The sequence below is a fragment of the Prionailurus bengalensis genome, chromosome C2 (genome assembly GCF_016509475.1).
Source record: "Prionailurus bengalensis isolate Pbe53 chromosome C2, Fcat_Pben_1.1_paternal_pri, whole genome shotgun sequence".
In the NCBI taxonomy this organism is placed as follows: Eukaryota; Metazoa; Chordata; class Mammalia; order Carnivora; family Felidae; genus Prionailurus; species Prionailurus bengalensis.
The window spans coordinates 98,723,969-98,740,581 of record NC_057350.1 but is presented as its reverse complement, the minus strand read 5'-3'; the positions used below and the strand labels follow the sequence as shown (position 1 = coordinate 98,740,581).

Sequence of the window (16,613 nt, the reverse complement as noted above, 5' to 3'; positions counted from 1 at the left end):
GCGTGAACGGGGGAGGGGCAGAGAGAGAGGGAGACACAGAATCGGAAACAGGCTCCAGGCTCTGAGCCATCAGCCCAGAGCCTGACGCGGGGCTCGAACTCCCGGACCGCGAGATCGTGACCTGGCTGAAGTCGGACACTCAACCGACTGCGCCACCCAGGCGCCCCAGTTTCTAGCATTTCTAACACAAGGTGAAAGAATTCTAAGAGAAAAATTATAATAAATATTTTCCAGCTTCTCAACTAGTATGCATTTTAAAAGTGTGAGATAGTGTGACTTTTCAACATACTGAAATAACTGCATGAAATAAAAAGTAGTGAAACAGCAAATGAAAGTTCTAACCTTCAGCCTACGGCACAGCAAATTCTCACTAGATAGTAGGTTGAAGCATATGAAGGTGCCATTATTTGACCACTTTGACTTATAAAAATGGCAATTTCACAAAATTCAACCTAATATTAATATCCTTCTGCAATCATCTCGGTGTCAGAAACCCATGAGCTTATGCCATTTTACTACCAGAGCACTCGGGTCTTGAGAATATTATACTTATTAGCCAAGATAAGAAAACAGCTTTGTATGGTCTCAACAGCATTTCACCTCAGAAGAATTTAGGGATGTCCTCAAACCCTCACACATGATCTTATGAAATAAGGCAAGAGGTAAAAGCCGAAGGTGAAACCCAACACCAGCCGTGAGGGCTCTTCAAGCTAAAATAGTAAAATAAAGGGGAAGGACAGAGAATGTGTAAAAGAAAGACAAGACAGGAACGCTAAATATAATCCAGATATAATTTGGTATAGATACAAATGTAATACCTTGTATCTGGGATACTGTGGTGGGTGTGGCTAACAGCCCTAACTACTGTCCTCTATTAGGGTGTCATCGCATTACCATACTGTATTTATAGTTCTGACTGTGCATTATCCAGACCAGTTTAAAACTGGCTTTAAACACTCTGAAAGTCTTTCTGTGAGAATTTTTTCTTGACATAATTTCTCCGGATGTTTTACCTCATTTCCCAGCCCTTCTGGATACACTCAAGCATTAGTGAATGATTGGAGGGTGAGTGAGGCTCATACTCCCTCCATTAGCAAAACAATTGAGAAACACCCTTACAGCTGAGTATTTTCAGATTTTCAGGGGCATAGCCCGCTTGTAAAAACTTTATTACATAAGCAACATTTTCATATCGGGAATTAGAAAATCCAATATTTTTAAAGCTCTGAATTAAAAGCTGGAGATCTCTTTAAAGAATGTATACCTAATACATGAAGGGAAATACCACAAAAGCATATATTTTGTATCTTCCTGTTATCTTCTGTATCCCTAGCATTTTGCACAGGACCTGGCATGCAGTTATCAAGAATAAGTATTTTTTGAACCACTGACTGAATGAATGAGTGAATTGAATTCTAGAGATTGCATTCACATTTCAAATTTGTATGTTTTTTAGCCTCACTCATAGCTCATTAAACATCCTTTGTATGTAAGAAGTTGTTCAGTACAAATGACTCCATTTCCTCACCTATAAAATGAGGGTCTGGTCAAGGTGTTTCCAGCAGGAACATTCTGCAGTCTTTTAAACAGCTAAGCCCAAAGGCTGGGGGAGAGCAATCAGTAGGGATTTCTTAAAGTATTAATGGGTAAGCTAAGACCATTAATGCCTGGCTTAGTTTCAAAATGGCCTTGAGCCACACATGACCTTGATTGATGATGACGTTTTAACCCATCTCTCTGAAATGACTGCCTGAATCTTGCCTTAGGGCTTGTGTGTCACTTGTCTAGCTCTCCTGACAATATTCCAAAGGAAGTCATTCACTGGCAAGGACAAAGTCTCCCTGCTTGTGCCAAACAGAATTATTCATTACCACTTTATGGAAAGCCCAAGTCACATTTCCAGGAGGGCTGGGATCTGCCAGCTCACTGGTGCTTGTTGGCATTGACTTTACTTTTCCCAGTAGTCACCCACTTTAATCAAAAGCCTTTGGAATTCTCAATGGAGCCTCTTTATTAATTGAGATCTCTTGAAGAAAAGGAGTATGTTTATAAACAAAATATCTTATGTAAGGAGACATGGTTTTTGGAGTTCATTCTACTAATTTTTCTGTTTGTTTTAAGCGCTTGTGTTATAGGCTATTTGGTCAAGAACCAATGTTATGAAGAGTAAATCTATTTGGCCTACCTCTAGCTCTGCATTGTCAAATATGATACCCACTAGCCGTATGTGGCTATTGAAATTAATTAAAATTAAAATTAAAATACTTGGTTTTCAGTTGTATTGGCCACACTACAAGTACCCAATAGCCACAGGTAGCAAATGGCTACCTCATTGAACAAGTACACATATGTAACATTTATGTCATTGCAGAAAGTTCTGCTGGACTGCATTTTTCTAACTTTCTGAAGCACACAGAGTAATTGAGTATTTTGGTTTTTGGATTTTAGAAATTTCTTATGGCCTAACATGGGAAAATATTTGACCAGAGTCTCATTTATTCATCATTGATTTATGGAGCTGAACAGTTTCCCAAGAGGTTATCTTTGTTGTGAAGTGTTCTTGAAAGTTTATAACCCTTACCTCCTACCAGTTAGAGGATGTTTGGCACCAAAAAACTCCAAAACTCGTTGGAAGCCTTGGGCATCCGCAAAGAAAGGAATTTTTTTTTTTTTCCTCAAAATATCTGCTTGCTATTTATTTATTTATTTTTAAAGTTTTTGTGTGGACACTTTTTCTTTTGTTTTGTTTTGTTTTAATTTATTTATTTTTTAATTTACATCCAAGTTAGTTAGTACATGGTGCAACAATGATTTCAGGAGTAGATTCCTTAATGCCCCTTACCCATTTAGCCCATCCCCCCTCCCACAACCCCTCCAGCAACCCTCTATTTGTTCTCTATATTTAAGAGTCTCTTATGTTTTGTCCCCTCCCTGTTTTTATATTATTTTTGCTTCCCTTCCCTTATTTTCATCTGTTTTGTATCTTAAATTCCTCATATATGTAAATAAAGTCATATGATATTTGTCTTTGACTGACCAATTTCACTTAACATAATACCCTCCAGTTCCATCCACATAGTTGCAAATGGCAAGATTTCATTCTTTTTGATGGCCACGTAATACTCCAATATATATGTATATACCACATCTTCTTTAAGGAAAGGAAATCTTTTAAGTCACAGTTCATCTTCATTCCAGTTAGCCTCCTCCTGATGCTGAGGAATTCAGACTTAATATGTTCATATATACCAAAGCACTTTACAAATTCTGGGGAGTTTTAGCACATTTTCCCTTGGTTGTTTCTCAACATTTCCAGGGTTAGTTAGTCCCTAAATGAGCAGGCCACCATAGACTCTTCCAGGCCTAACCCTCTATTTGGATGCATGCAAAATACCCAAGAACTTTAGGCCTATTGCACAGCCACTCAGTGCCAGCTGCTATGTGATCAGTAATTCCAAGCCACAGAGTTCTACTAAATCATTCTGGGGTACCACTGATATAGTACTAATTCAACCAATAATTATGGAATATTCAATAATAAGAGACTAATGTTCCAGTTCCTTCCCACTTTGATTGTTGGAGTATCCCATGAAAATAAATATTTTTGGAAAGAAAAATTTCCAACTGCAAAGATTTTTAAAATTAGTAAAAGTATCATTATTTTTTAAGGGTTATAATCTTGACTCTCAAACAAATGTAAAATGAAAAAATATCAAAGATTTTCTGTAGCTCATTAACTAATGAGAGACTCAGGAAGCTATTAAACTGATAAGAACAGATACTACACTTGATCTTAGCCAAAAGGCCTAGAAGCGATGACTCAGGAGGCTATTATAACCAATTCATTAGAGAATCCAAAAGGCAGATGAATATATAAACTCATGAGGAATACTGAAACACATTTGCATAGTAGATACAAAACTAGTCAATATCCACAGGGCAATAATCAATTGCATTCAATCATACATGTACACTAAGTATTTTTTATAGATAAGAATTATTTGCATCCCTATCAATGATCTTTATCTTAGAGAGCTGTAACATTGTTCAAAGAAGATGAAGGGTTCCAAACTCATAGTCAGATACACTGGAAGGTATGTTCTAGATAATTCATAGTTTTTCACTGAAGACATCCAATAATCATGTTGGTCCATTTTCAAGTCTTTCATAATTTTTTTCTGGTAAATTATGTATCTGTAGCTTACTCTCTCCATAGTTCTGCCCCTTTGATTTTACCTGGCCATTTTCTCCTTATTTCTGAGATACCTGATAAGCTTTCCTTTTTGCTTGATTCAGTAGAACAGGAAAAAACATAAACATGTGATTTTTTTTTTTTTTTGGCAAAATGTAAGAGAGTATGGAAAGCATCACAGTGGGCTAGATAGCTGGGGTGAGAACCAAAAGAAAGAAAAAGATGGAAGGATCATAATTTCATAAATGTTGTGATTAAAGAATTAAACCTCCTGCATTCCTTTATTTCCTTGGTTCTGATCTCTTGGTTTTAAAATACATTTTTAATAACATCTTTCTTGGGAGAAAGAACATTTTAAGGAGAAAATTATACAGTTCTTTTTTAAAAATAGCACAATGAAGTATGTTTATTTATACCCTAGCATATTATGCCCTTAATAAGCAAGATTTTTCAGTCAGAGCCTTCTTTTCATTGTTCGGAATCACTTCTGGCCATCATTTATGAGGCACATGACATGATACTCTTCATAATGCATTTTCTGATCAAAACTTTTAGACCTTTGTGATTGAAAATATAATCTTAAGGCATTTCAAAAATTGCTGGTGTGTTCTCTCCATTTCCTTTTGATTATTTGACTAGTCTACCCCACACCCTCCACACATCTATACAACTAATTTGAAAGTTATCAGGAAGCTATTGACAGCCTAGCACTTGAGCAACAGTCCTCCACAAAGTATGCATGTGTCATTCACCTTTCCTGGCTTTGAAAATACTATGATTTATATTGAGAGATTTGGCACATTCTTCTGCCTCTAATTGTGCTGCTTGGCATCCGACAGACCGTTCTTTTGTACATATCCCGAGGACAAGAGATATATCCACTTGCACAAATCATTTACTTACATGGGTCTTATATTCGTGAATCCTTTGTAAAACGTTTGGCTGCTGTTTCACAAGAAAATCAGCCAGTTCATTTCTCGAGTGGTAAATGCTTGCATCACTTATAGTAAATCTACATCCTCTTCTCTGTTCTCTGCCTCCGTGGCTCCTTTTCTGCCATACAGTACAGTGCTATTGAAGATAATTCTGCCTCCAAGTTTAAGCTAAAACTCAACTGTGGGAGGCACCACCAAAGAAAACAAGTCGACTGAGAAAACAAGGATAAAAAAGTAGCTGAAAGTTTACACTTATTCAGGCGATGACACTTAGGCAGGAAATGACCACAGTGGCACAGCTTTGCATCTGAGGACTGGCTGGTTTCTTTGGACATTGATTATAAGATTTATTCTAATTTCAGAAGAGTTAACATTGAGGGTGGAGACGAACATTACGCATGTTACAGTTGAGGAAATTTGCTAAATTATAGGTTGGTAAAATATGGATTGTTTCACAAGGTAATGACTCCTTTTTTTGTGTGTGACAAATTCTTTGACAAATTTTCCAGCTTCATTGCTGCTGATCTAGGTCAGCCCTTTCTCTTAGTGAATCAGAGAACAATTCCAAATTTCCGTTCCAAATTCCACCAAGTGAACTAGAACTAACCAAACAGAGCAGTGGTTTCCAAACACCCAGTGCTAACCCTGCCGGGGGGGGATGGTGGGAGGGGGGAGAAAAGAAAAAAAAAATTAGTGAAACCATGAATTCAAACATATCCACTTTGAAGAACGGTCTTCTTTTCATGATGAAATATTTATTCTTATATGTGACTGATACATTCATTCTTTTATGTAATTGTAAGAGGCATTATTTTTATAAAACTGTTTTGCCCCTATCCCAGTGTAATACAACTACATGTGGGGTGCCTGGATGGCTCATTGGTTAAGCATCCTACTCTTGATTTCTGCTCAGGTCATGATCTCATGGTTGTAGGATCAATCTCCACACATCCAGCGCCAACTCTGGGCATGGAGCCTGCTTGGGATTCTCTCTCTCCCTCTCTCTCTCTCTCTCTGCCCCTCCCCTGCTCATGCTCTCTCTCTCTCTCTCTCTCTCTCTCTCTCTCTCTCTCAAAATAAATAAAAACATTTAAAAAATAACTACATGCAAAAATATGAGAATTAATGGGTCAGAGTGCTTCAAGATAGTGTTCTTTGCTTTAGATATTTTTTCCTTAGTTCTTTTCTTCCTTTCTTCCTTTCTTTCTTTCTTTCTTTCTTTCTTTCTTTCTTTCTTTCTTTCTATCTTCTTCCTTTTTTTTAAATGTTTATTTTGGAGAGAGAGAGATAGAGTGTGAGTGGGGGAGGGTCAGAGAGAGGAAGACACAGGATCTGAAGCAGGCTCCAGGCTCTGAGCTGTCAGCACAGAGCCAACATGGGGCTCAAACCCACAAACCGTGAAATCATGACCTAAGCCTAAGTCGGACACTTAACCAACTGAGCCACCCAGGCACCCCTTCCTTAGTTATTTTCTGTGGCTGTTTTTTTGTTGGAGAAAGGATCTTCCTCAGCAATTCTTTTCACCATCTAAAGAATACTTTCAGTTTTTCTCAGTTCGCAATTATGAAACCATTTTTTTAATTTCAAATAATTGGGTTATCCAAAAAAGGCAACAAGTTGTATTTATGAATAATCCATCTTTCTATAAATACCATTAACTACTAAGGAAGATTTTTTTTAAGTCTTTCTTACTGTGCTAGCTTTCAGCTCTGTGATCACTCATCCCTCAATTATAAGATTTAATTCCCTGACCTGTTCGAACGCAGTGTTTTCTAAAGCAAAATGCACACATGCACGGGCCACAACCTATCCGGCCACTAGTACCATAAAGGAGAGATGCAAGAGTTAATGGTAATTTATTCATAGCTCAACTACTTCTGCCTTTTCTAGCAACAGCACAATCAACTACTATTCCGGCAGTGTAGCCCCTTGTTTTTATGTAAAGGCATTTTATTCAGTAGCTTGAAAATAATGAATCTATGAAGTAATGCTCCATGTAAGAGTAATTCGTTTTAGAATGTGTTGATTATTATGATTAATGGTGGGGCCCCGGCATTTTGTAGACTAATGTTAATACAGTAACATTTGGGTAGCACCTTTGGTGATTTTTCAAGGTGGTGCGCTTGTTTGTTAATGCATCCCGTGTCCAGCCATTGCATTATGCCAGCATTGGTGACAGTGCCACTTTGTCAGTCTGGAAAGACCGTCTCCGACTCAATAAGGAAACACTTTATCAAAGGGAATAAAAAATGGAAATGAGATACTACCTGTGGACTAAGATTAAATTAGCTTTGAGAATTTAGAAGCAGCAGCTACTCCTGCTTTTCCTTCTCGTGCAGCATTTGTGAGCCTTTACATCTCAAGCTATGTTAGTTCAACAAATATTTGGTACCTACTATGTGTAAATCATTAAGTACTTATTCTGATTCTTTTAAGATATACAAAGATGAATGCACTGACATCTGTGCCTTCAGAAAACCCAGGAAAAGAGTTGGCTCGTGTACAGAATTATCTGTAATGGAAGGAAGCAGTGGTATGTGCTATTGGAGAGATAGAGATGAAATGTGCCAACATTTCAGAGGAGGGGGAAATTGTTGTTGTAACTGAAGAATCAGGAGGGTGTTCATGAAGGAAATGGAAGTAGAGCAGAACCTTGAGGAGTGGTTAGGATATGAACATATGGAACCAGGTTGAAGTAGTTCCAGAAAGAACTACACAAGCCAGCAACAGGAGGGAGAAATTCTGGGATATGTATTGCAAAAGGGAGTCTGGCAAGAATTGCAGGATCCCTGAAAGGGGAATAGTGAGTAGAAACATGTTGGATCACACTACAGTGAGACTAAAGATTTTGGGCTTTACTCTAATGGGCGTGAGGAAGAGCGTAAGATTTTGTAAGATTTTGTAAGTATACCTGTTCGTAATGGTACAAACAAAACAATTCATCTGGAGGCAATGCATACATTGGATTAAAGAGGGCAGTAACCTAGACTTCAGAGAATGGCTGAAAATGGTGGGTCCTTGAGAATGCACTACGAGGAACTGCCACCATGGCCATGGGAATGGTTATGGGATAATGGATAGAAGTGTCGGGAATGCAGTATGGAGTAAGTATTGACAGCTCATTGAACATAAGGAAAAGGGAGATTGAAAGGAGTCAAAGACTTTGATGGAGAAAGAAAGAAAGAAAGAAAGAGAGAGAGGGAGGGAGGGAGGGAGGGAGGAAGGGAGGGAGGGAGGAAGGAAGGAAGGAAGGAAGGAAGGAAGGAAGGAAGAAAGAAAGAAAGAAAGAAAGAAAGAAAGAAAGAAAGAAAGAAAGAAAGGGACCTGGGTGACTCAGTTGGTTAAGTGGCCGACTTTGGCTCAGGTATGATCTCATGGTTCTTGGGTTTGACCTGCACTGGGCTCTGTGCTGACAGCTCGGGGCCTGGAGCCTGCTTCAGATTCCGTGTCTCCCTCTCTCTATCTCTGCCCCTCCTCCGTTCATGCTCTCTCTCTCTCTCAAAAGTAAATAAACATTAAAACTTTTTTAAAAAATTACAAAAAGGAAGGAAGAAAGAAAGAAAGAAAAGAAAAGAACGGTTTTGGTTGATAAGACAGAGTCCTGTTTGAGCCACCTTGAATTAGAAGTGCCTGCCAGAGTCAAAGGCTAAGACAATCCCAAGATAATTTGCAATGCACATCAGAAATTAAGATTAAAAATAAAGCCAGGGCTAGACTTTTACTTACTTGGGAATAATATGAATAGGGATAATAGTTGAAATATCTTTGCTTTGAGAGAAGTTCACCAGCAGACAGGAGAAGAACGTTACACGGAAGAGAAGAGAGCCAAGAATAGATCCATGGAGAACACTCCCCACTGAGAAGGTAGAAGAAGGGAAGAAAAATCTTCCCTTCTCCCCAGAAAAAAAAAAAAAAAATCCTCAGAAGGAGTAGTTCAGAGGCACCAGACAGGAAAGGGCCAGTGACCAGGGGTAGGGTAAGTAGGATCAGAAAGACTGGGCCAGTCTAACAGAAGTCATTCTTCTTGCACCCTGGAAATTTTGCCTTTAAAAGAAGGAAAGATCACTTAACTATAGATAAAATGTGTGTTTCCAAAACAGAGCTCTTTAAATATTTACTAAAGAGTTTCCTGATTTAAGCCGCATGTAAATCAGTGGCTGCCGCTCGCTGCCCTGGGAAGAGCCCTCTCTCACAGACATATGGCTGTTCTTTCCAGGACACCTCCAGAAGCCTAGAGATACATTAGTGGTTTTGACATCTCTTTCCCCCCATAAGGATACACCGCAGAGCCACAGGTCCACCAAACACTGCTTCTTTCTGCATCTGGCCCATCTGCCATGTAGACCAGGGGTTCCTGAGGCCAGTGAGTATCCTAGTCAGTGAAAATAATGTTCTGTTATCCACAGGCGTGCATTTTCTGAAGAGGTTATTTACCCTTCTCCTGATTCTTAAAAGAATCTCTTTTATTAAAAAGGTAAGGACTATAACTGATTATATGCTTTTGTACAATGATGGGAGTTCCTTGAGGACAAGATCCCGTGCTTATAAATTTTGGTAACTTCATGGTGCTCTTTTGATCTTGGCTGAATGAATGGCTAATTGTGCTGCATTAGATGGGCGAGCATGAATGATAAAATACTCATTTTGGCTCTAAAGCCTCTTCCTTGACTTAGCAAATATACAAACCTAGGAAACATATTCTCTAATGATAATGCTATTATTAATATAACTTGTAGCTTAAAATGAGTGCTTCAAACACACACTATCTCATTTATTTCTTCAATATTAGTGTGGAGTAGGGATTGGCATCTTAATTTCATGAAAGAGGAAGCTAAGACTGAGAGAAGGCATGTGATTTGCCAAAGATCATACATCATGTGTTAGCTTATTTATCTCATGGTACATTCACTTGGAAATAAAAATGCTTATGAACATAATAGACGTGGCCTTGTTTGCTGGAATGCTTGTTGGTTGGCAATAGGTTGGTTTTGTTTTATATGAAGGAAAAATGTTTATTAACCTAAAATTTGATACTCATGTTAAATGCATTGGTTTCCAAATAGCTGTGCTATTGGATGACAGATACCACTACCGTATAGTGACTTCAACTTCTTGGCGTTATACTCGATAACATTCAATGAGAGTAATGAGGCCCAGGTTTGGGTCTTTGCAGGGTATATCAGACAGCAGTATAGTGTTAGGTTTAAGAGCAGACCTTTGAGTCTGACTTATATTTCCAAGTTCTACTGAATGGTAATACCTCCCACGTATTAAATACCATATATGTCTTAAGGTCTCTTTCAACTAAGAGAGGTACCTGCTAAATTTCCATCCAGATCTAGAGCTTCAAAGCTCCCCTATTCTACTTCCACCTTTTCTTTGAGTTCCCTAGAGTACAGAAGGAAGAAAGGATGCCACAGCAGCCTGACGTTGATGGCCCAAGTTCATAGGCTAGCAGGGGAGCTGCGTTCTCTGCCCCTGGCTTCAGTCCCTGCACCACACGCACCCCTGGCCGCTGTTCTACAGCAGTGCACTTGATCTCCCACGGGCAGCCATCATGTCTCCCACAGCGTGGGTTTTGAGAGTCCATATTTACATACAGGCTGAACCTTACCTTCCTAAGCAAAGGAGAGTGATCTAAACCTTCACACAAAAGTGGAGGGGTGGCGGCAGTGCTCGGGATTTCTCAGACAAAAAACTGATACCTAAAACTGAGCCCTGAAACGTGAAGGACTTACAAACTAAGTAGGCAGTTCTCTGAAGTTGGAATTCAAACACCGCAGGAGGGATGAGGTCGTTGTGACTCGGAAGCTTGGCAGAAGCACACCAGTCTTAGGTGAATGTGTGTGCATCCGTTAACTGAGTAAAGGGGACTGTTAATGCTCCATGCGAACTGAAACACAATTTTCTAAATGTGTTTGCTCAGTATCACTGTACATGTTGTTTTAGTATTTTTTTTTTTTTTTTTTTTTTTAAGATCGTGAACAAGGAAGCTACTTGATTGTCCCAGTAGGCAGTTCGGCTTTTAGATGCCTGCAGTGACAAAGCGGGAGAACACAAGGAAAGAGGAAATTCTGTCCCCGGTGTGTGCTTGTCACTGTGTGCTGTTTGTGGGGAGACAGGGCTGCTGGAATACTGGAGTGCCAAGGGGCAGAAATATTATCTAGAGCTGTCTGGGCACTGACACTCTCTCTTCCAGAGAGAATGTGGTTCAAGAACCAGAGAAGCCTCATATTTAGAAATACTCATTTAAATAGAAGCATCAGTTTGTATAAGTTGAAATGGTAATATCAACCTGAGTATAAAAGGACAGTATTGTAGAAGGCTCCTCTGCCCCGAGATTGTCACTGGGCGCAGCCGCCTCATAGAAGCCAATGTACAAAGGGAAAGTGCATAAGGATGTGCTGACCCTGCTTTTTCTCTGGGTTACCACTTCCTGTGGGCTCTGCAGCCTGGGCTGAATAAACTGGGGCCCGTGGCAGGTGTGTGTCTGATCTTTTCCTGCCGGTTGACAACCCAGTTGCATGGTGCATTAATTTTATACATTGTAGTAAGTAAATGGGTAAAGCGTTATTTTCAAATACCTGACTTCACTAGTTCATCTTAAACCTTGTACATGTCTTTTGGTTTTCATTAGTTTTTTTCTGGACCTGTGTAGTTTAGTGTAAGCTAGAGTAAACTGTTTCAAAATCATGACCAAAATATATATGGTGAAGATATGAAAAATTGATAAGTCAGCCTCATCAAACATGGTCTATAATACCTCGTTATATATGCATCTGTATACACTCTTGTACACAGTGGGGACCAGGAAATACCTTGTTCCTAGAAAATCCTCAGAATTTAGCAATATTATTTATTCATTTGACTATGAATTGCCTTTTTAAAAATAGCATCTTCCAGCATATCCTTTAAGGGGGTTTTGTTATGAGATACTAATACTGTGTACATTTAAAAACCTGGTTTGCTTTATAGCTTTGCCAAGAAATAATTATTACTTATTTTACCTTTCACTCCATTTCTCAGAGATAATTAATGATGAATACACAAACTACTGTTTTTCAGGTTTGAACTCTCCCATCATGGCTTTCCTTGGACTCTTGTCTTTGCTGGTTCTGCAAAGTTTGGCTTTAGGGGCCACTTTCCCTGATGAAACCATTGCCGAGTTGTCAGTGAATATGTATAACCGTCTTCGAGCCACTGGAGAAGATGAAAATATTCTTTTCTCTCCACTGAGTGTTACCTTCGCTATGGGAATGATGGAACTTGGGGCCCAAGGGTCTACCCTGAAAGAAATCCGTCATTCGATGGGATATGACAGCCTGAAAGATGGTGAGTGTGCTTAGGTTTACATTTTCAAGGTGGTTTGACTTTAACTGTCAACTCAGTTATGCTGTCTTATGCTACAGGCTGCAGTATTTACATGATGTGAGAAAGTGATGTCACTGAGACGGTATGGCTAGGAGAACCATTAGGAAACCCAAGAAAAGTATTAATTCCTGGCTCCACCTTTAGCTGAGTTAATCTAAGGAAATTGTATATTTTATTAGTATTATTTCAGTAAGCCTCATTGTGATAAATAAAAGCACACATGATTCTTAATGAGTTTCCAGTCCAGAGGGAGAGACGTGTATTAATCAATTATCACCTGAATAAGTGAAAATTTATAACTATGAGAACTGCTATAAAGAAAAGCAACATCATCCTCTAAGAATATCAGAAATTTTTGCTTAAAACCAATTGCGTCTTCATTTTTAAAGGAGCATCGAGAATTCCTTGAAATGTTTTATTGTTATGAAAATGTTATGTATTGGGGAAAGTTTTTAGCCAAAAGCTGTTTTGAAATCACTTTGACAGGATGTATGATTTTTATTTTAATGTTTTTAATATGCATGAGAACTGACTCATTAAAAAGTTGAGAACTCAATAATTTCGAATAGATTTTTCTCGTTATTAGGTAAAAAAAAGTCTAGTGAAAGTAAAGTTTCAAGGACTATTTTAATTTTTAAACTAAGTAATTAAACTTAATCCTTTTTCCTGATAATTATAAAACGAAGACCAATGTAATGAAAATAAACCTAAGTACCCTGAAAGGAAATAACCCCCCAAAATCTATAGATTCTACCAAGGTATCAATGAAAGTGAAAACTAATGCCGGTTGATAATACTAAAAGTTAATTTGAAAATCCGGAAGTAGCACAAATACCGGAGCCTCCTAATCACGTCTGTGTAGGGAACAAGTTAGTGCTCTTCCCTTGGGCTCCAAGTTCCATCAATCTCCCTTGCTGTGTTTCAGTGCTTCTCCACTCCCCGTGATCGTTCACTGTGTTTGTTCCACTAATAAACTTATCCTTTGTCATTTTTCAGGTGACGAATTTTCCTTCTTGAAGGATTTTTCTAACATGGTAACTGCTAAAGAGAGCCAGTATGTGATGAAAATTGCCAATTCCCTCTTTGTGCAAAATGGATTTCATGTCAATGAGGAATTTTTGCAAATGCTGAAAAAGTATTTTCATGCAGAAGTAAATCATGTGGACTTCAGTCAAAATATAGCTGTGGCCAACCATATCAATAAGTGGGTGGAGAATAACACAAATAGTATGTCATTTGGTTCCTTTCTTTCTCTAATAGTTTAGTTTTAACTCTCTTTTACTTCTGAAATTACTTGCCCCCTCACTCCATTTGAATTTTTGAAAGATAGCATTGAGTTGAGTATCTGATAATTATTTCATATAGATTATAGTCTTTTTAGAAGCATTACATATGAATAAGCATTTATGAAAGAACTTAAATCATTTGGCATGTAAAGAATCTTGGCACTATTGATATATCAGTCTGAAATCTGTGTTCTCCAATAACGGGTTTCCTCTGTATGGTAATCTTAACCACTGTGTGGAACTTTGTTTGAGCTAACTTATTTAATGAGTTAGAGAGCAGTTAGGATGGCAGTTGGTGGCCCTCTTAACAATATATTTAAAATAGAAAATAAGGGAGAGCTAAAAATCAGGGTTTGGCTTTTAAGTGACAGAACTATAGGATTTCTTTTTAAAAGAGCGGCCCATTTTAAACCCAAATAAATGGAGAAGTAGAAAGCGATAAGTTTATTTTAATATTTGTTTCTAATCTTAGAGCATCTGGCTGGCTCAGCTGGTAGAGCATGTGACTCTTGATCTTGGGGTTGTGAGTTTGAGCCCCACGTTGGGTGTACAGATTACTTGAAAATAGATTTCTAAAGGAACATTTCAAATGATAGAAATGATAGGTTTTCACTCATCTGTTTTCACCTAGTTGAATGCAGTTGTTATATTTGGTAGAAAGATATCCAGTGTTTATGGGGGGAAATTTTGAATTGGATGACATTTTAATCGTGTATGTTCTTTAAGAATGAACTCTGAAATGATCATTGAGTGCTTACTCTTATGTTAAGAGTTTTACATGCATCACTGCAACTAGAAAGTGGTAAAACCTGAGATTCTGTTGTATGTGGTTCCGTAGTTTCTTCAAGTGTCAGGATCCTACCAGTTTTATTTTAGGTGGTGTGAATGTTTTAGATCCCTTAATCTGTAACTGTGTGTGTGTGTGTGTGTGTGTGTGTGTGTGTGTGTTGTGTGCGCGGACACGCGCACTCGCTTGCTTGCTTAACATTTTTCCTTTGAAAGCAAGATACTTCCTTCTTTTTTTAATGTTTATTTATTTATTTTGAGAAAGAGAGAGAGAGAGAGCAGGGGAGGGGCAGAGAGAGACAGAAAGAGTCCCAGGCTCTGCTGGCAGTGCAGATTCTGACGAAGGGCTCAAACTCATGAACCATGAGATCATCACCTGAGCGGAAATCAAGAGTCAGATGCTTAACTGACTGAGCCACCCACGCATCCCAAATGCAAGATACTTTCAATTTTTATTATAAATTTGGTAATGGTATACAGTTTTTCTGGATTACTCTATCAGACGGTAGTTTGGTAATCTTTTGGTCTCCTTTCACCTTCAGATTTAATATGAATTTTCATCTCTCCACTTTTTCCTGCACAGATCTCTTGAAAGATTTGGTATCCCCAAGGGATTTTGATGCTGGCACTCATTTGGCACTCATCAATGCTGTCTATTTCAAGGGGAACTGGAAGTCACAATTTAGACCTGAAAATACTAGAACCTTTTCCTTCACTAAAGATGATGAAAGTGAAGTCCAAATTCCAATGATGTATCAACAAGGAGAATTTTATTATGGTAAGATCTTTTGGCTTTTATTTTTCTTGTCTTGCTGTATATTAACAGCTTTTTAAGAAAGAACATGAAATATTTATTACACAAATGTCAATCTTATTTGGACTACAATTCAATTTCCTTGGCTCCATTTTCAAAGGCCTCTCTAATTAGATCCTGAGTGAATATTATATGCACTGACAGTTTTCCAATATGTTTCTTTAACTTATAAAGTTGATTACACCCACAGAGTGGTTTTATTCATATGCAAACACCTGACCTGTGTAAGAACATTCTGAGTTACTCCAAAAAGCCATTGGCTTTGGGGTGGTTGTCAGTGACTCATATGTTCCACTCTGCTCTTGCTTTGGATTCCTCACCACTATTTGAATTATAAGCATTTCTTTAAAATTTTGCTTTCAGACTTGTGTATGACATAATTATTCATTTATAGTTTCATTTATTGTGAGTCTATGAAATGTGATACAACTCAATATCCTTGGCATTATTTTCAAAGATATTTCATTGGACCAGAGCGCCTGGGTGGCTCAGTCAGTTGGGCATCTGACTTCGGCTCAGGTCATGATCTCATGGTTTAAGAGTTTGAGCCCCACATTGGGCTCTGTGCTGATGGCTCAGAGCCTAGAGCCTGCTTAGGATTCTGTGTCTCTCTCTCTCTCTCTGCCCCTCCCCCGCTCATGCTCTCTGTCTCTGTCTCAAATAAATAAATGTTAAAAAAATAAGTTAGAAAAAAAAGATATTTCATTGGACTTTGCAGAAGGTTAGGATGTTAATCCTTCTCACACACTATATTGAACTGTAATAATTTGTTATCATAGCAGAAATGTAATTGTAAGCCAAGTACATATTGGAACTAATAGTTCATGCTATTTAAAAGTATGATGTAAAATTAAAAGACTATAATCATAGTTAATCAAATTAACAGTCAAAATAAGAACCAAACATTTAACCAAAGTGTTTAACGGGATGTCTAAAGGACCTAGATCAGTTATAGGAAAATATTTATAACAAAAGTATTACATTTTCTTTTTGAAAATGAGGGAAATTTTAAGGTGGTGGTGGGACTATTTGTTTTAAAGATTTCTTTATTTTTGTATGGAAGCCTGGTGAATTTAGCTGAGTTATTAGAACACAAAGCCAATTACCTAATTAACCTAATTACCTAGTTTGGAGGTCTTAAGCACTACAAATACACTAGATAACTACTGTAGAATGTAATAGATTTCATTTGGACTATGCTACTCTGGCCCCAAGACTTTTAGCTGTGG

At 38.1% G+C, this 16,613-nt stretch overlaps 1 protein-coding gene and 1 pseudogene across 2 annotated transcripts in view; one reads left to right on the top strand and one right to left on the bottom strand.

Annotated features, from left to right (window-relative positions):
• SERPINI1 (serpin family I member 1) overlaps nt 1-16,613 on the top strand; it is a 71,461-nt gene that overhangs the window by 33,770 nt on the left and 21,078 nt on the right. For both annotated transcript variants that reach the window (XM_043594966.1, XM_043594967.1), the window contains exons 2-4: nt 12,193-12,459; nt 13,495-13,725; nt 15,154-15,348. In XM_043594966.1, coding sequence (XP_043450901.1) covers nt 12,210-12,459; nt 13,495-13,725; nt 15,154-15,348 — 676 coding nt within the window. In that variant the 5' untranslated portion in view covers nt 12,193-12,209. The remainder of the gene's footprint in view (nt 1-12,192; nt 12,460-13,494; nt 13,726-15,153; nt 15,349-16,613) is intronic.
• Nucleotides 3,697-3,817, bottom strand: LOC122492548 (annotated as a pseudogene).